We start from the raw sequence: 3,094 nt of genomic DNA on the forward strand, positions 1-3,094 counted from the left end.
TGGAGAGGAGGGGAGGGGAGGTGGAGAGGAGGGGAGGAGAGGTGGAGAGGAGGGGAGGAGAGGTGGGGAGGAGAGATGGGGAAGAGGTGGGTAGGAGGGGGAGGAGAGATGGGGAGGAGGGGAAGGAGAGGTAGAGAAGAGGGGGAGGAGAGGTGGGGAGGAGGGGGAGGACAGGCAGAGGAAGAAGGGGAGGAGAGGCAGGGGAGGAGGGGGAAGAGATGAGGAGGGGGAGGAGAGATGGGGAGGAGGGGAAAGGGAGGTAGAGAAGAGAGGGAGGAGAGGTGGGGAGGAGGGGGAGGAGAGGTGGGGAGGAGGGGAAGGAGAGGTGAGGAGGAGGGGAAGGAGAGGTGAGGAGGAGGGGGAGGAGAGGCAGGGGAGGAAGAGAAGGAGAGGTGGGGAGGAGGGGCAAACAGACTGGATAGACTAAGTATAATGGCTCTTATGTGAAGTGCCTGCCTTACCAGCATGAGGAACTGAATTCCATCCCCAGAACCCACAGCAAAAATAAAAATAAAAAATACTAGGCATGTTGGTGCAGGCAGTTGTTAGCAGAGACAGGCTGACCCCTGGTGCTAACGGGCTTACCAGCCTACACAAACTAGCAAGCCTCGGGAGAGACCCTGTCTGACAAACAAGATGGAGAGGTTTGCGAGATGGCTCAGCAGGTGAAGAGGCTTTCGGGCAAACGTGACAACCTGAGTCCAGTCCCTGGCACCACCCTCACACACACTGTGGCATGGGCACACAAAAAGAGCAGGCAAAGAAGTGTAGAAGAGGGAAGGAAGAGGCTGGTCAGTGGTTAGAGCACCAGCTGCTCCTGCAGGGGAACTGGGTTCAATTCCCAGCACCCACGTGGCGGCCCACAGCCATCCTTAACTTCAGTTCTAAGGGATCCGATGCCGCCTTCTGGCATCCACAGGCACTGCCCAAAATGGTGCACACATATATACACGCAGGCAAAACTCCCCCCCAGAAAAAAAGTAAATTAAATTTAAATTTAAAAGAAAGGTAAAATGTGATACAGACACACAGTGCTGACTTTTGGCCACAACATGAACATGCATGCATATGTACCTGCACTCTCTCTCTCTCTCTCCCCCTCTCTCTCCTTGAATAGCTGTATATTTGAGTAGCTTTCTACTCCTGTGTTTTCACCGCATCTTCCCCAAAGCACGGCATCCCCCAGGGCTAACAGAGGCTTAGCCAGTATTGCACTGGGATCCAGTTTAGATCACAGCTCAGCCTGACATCAGATCTTTCATGGAGTCAAGGTCTCAGGGTAAACTTGGGGCATCGTGAGGTCAGAGGGTCATGACTCTACCGGGTTACAGGCTCAGTTTGGGACAATATCTTCTCTGACCCATGGTCTTCCCATGCACTCTGGAAGCCTCGTCCTCCCACCAGCCCTCAGCGGCCACCAGCTAGGGGCTGGAGAGATGGCTCAGTCAGAAAAGTGCTGGCCGTGCAAGTGTGAAGACCTGAGTGAAAATACCCAGCAACCCTGATCACAGATGTCTAACTCCTACAGTGGTGGCAACAGCTGTCAGGGGACAGAGACAGGCAGATGCTCAGTGCTAAGTGACCTAACCAATCAGTAAGCTTCAGGCTCAGCAAGAGACCTCGTGTCAAAATAGAAGACGGAGAGCTGGAATGGGTGACATGAGGCCCCAACCTCTAGTCTCCAAATACACACACACACATACACACACACACTCTGGGAAGTACAGAGGCTCAGGTCCCTGGGGCTCCCTGGCCAGTCTAGCCTACTAAGTGAGTCAAGAGCAGTGAAAGACCCCATCTCAAAAAGTAAGGTAGGCGGTGAGACCATAGGTTCTCCTCTGACATCCACAAGCATGCACACACACACAGACACACACACATGGGCACAGATCCATACATGCACACACACACACACACGTGCGCATGCCACACACAAAAGATTGAAACCGAAAAGTGGACCCAACTCCGTCTGTCCCATGCTCGCCAGGACCCATAAGGCAGAGGGAGGACCCCACGAGGGCGGCACAGCCCCACCTCCAGCTTCATCTGCACATCCTCTCTTGCTGTGGCCACTTGATCCAAGTGCTTGCTGGCCGACTCCACCTGACTGCAGTACCGGCCGTAAACAAGGAACCTGTGGCCAGGGTGGGACAGCACAGAAGGGGGACTATTAGGTCAGGGATAGCTAAGCACACATCCCAAATGCATGACCCTGAGCCACAGTCTCCCCTCTGTAACACAGGACTGGCACGCAGCCCTCTCAGAAGGTTAACCGTAATAGCAAATAGCGTGATAGGAAATGGTAGAGCGCAGCGCACAGTCTGTGACCAATGGCTGTTGACTATACAAACAATTATTAAGCACCAACTGTGTGCAAGCCCTGTGCTAAGTGCCTTATCAATGGTTTACTCAATCGTCACTGTAACCCCGAAACATGCTGATTCATAGAGGAAAACGCAATAGCTTCCCAGGGATACACGGTAGAAGTAAAACTTAAACACAGGCTGGGAATGCCAGCCTCAGGGCATGGCTCAGGGGTGAAGCCTCCTCCCAGAATCCCCCAGTGAGAGGCTGGGGACATGGCTCAGGGGTGGAGCCCCTACCTAGAATCCCCAAAGTCCTGGCTCACTTGGCCTTCAGCCCTCACTCAGTGAAGAGCCCCACACGGCGGTCTCTAATGCCTTTCATTGCCCCTCTCAGGCATGGCTGTGACCCCAGTCTGCTCAGCTGTGTCTCACCTCTCCTTATACTTGATGAAGACCTGATGCAGCGTCGTTGCTCCTGGACTAGCCAGGGCATCCTTCAGCTCCTTCAGGAAGTTGGTGTGCACAGAGAGCAGCTCCTACCCCAAAGGAAGAAGGAAGAAAGAGCTGGCTCTGGGCCTGGAGCCTGGGCACAGACACAGGCACACACAGAGACACAGACACAGGCAGACAAAGGCACAGACACAGGCATAGACACACAAACACACACACAGGCACAAATACACACAGGCACAGACACACATACAGACACAGGCACAGACAAAGACATAGACACACACACAAACAGGCACAGGGACAGACAGGAGAGGAGAGTCACACACAGACACACA

At 54.0% G+C, this 3,094-nt stretch overlaps 1 protein-coding gene across 1 annotated transcript in view; it reads right to left on the reverse strand.

Annotated features, from left to right (window-relative positions):
- The window catches only part of Vav1 (vav guanine nucleotide exchange factor 1), a 41,833-nt gene that overhangs the window by 17,080 nt on the left and 21,659 nt on the right, over window positions 1-3,094 (reverse strand). The window contains exons 8-9 of the mRNA XM_055617784.1: window positions 2,739-2,842; window positions 2,035-2,134 (exon numbers count right to left, since the gene is read on the reverse strand). Of these exons, the coding sequence (XP_055473759.1) occupies window positions 2,035-2,134; window positions 2,739-2,842 (204 nt within the window). The remainder of the gene's footprint in view (window positions 1-2,034; window positions 2,135-2,738; window positions 2,843-3,094) is intronic.

Source organism: Psammomys obesus, unplaced genomic scaffold, assembly GCF_907164565.1.
Source record: "Psammomys obesus unplaced genomic scaffold, mPsaObe1.curated_primary_1811, whole genome shotgun sequence".
Taxonomy (NCBI): Eukaryota; Metazoa; Chordata; class Mammalia; order Rodentia; family Muridae; genus Psammomys; species Psammomys obesus.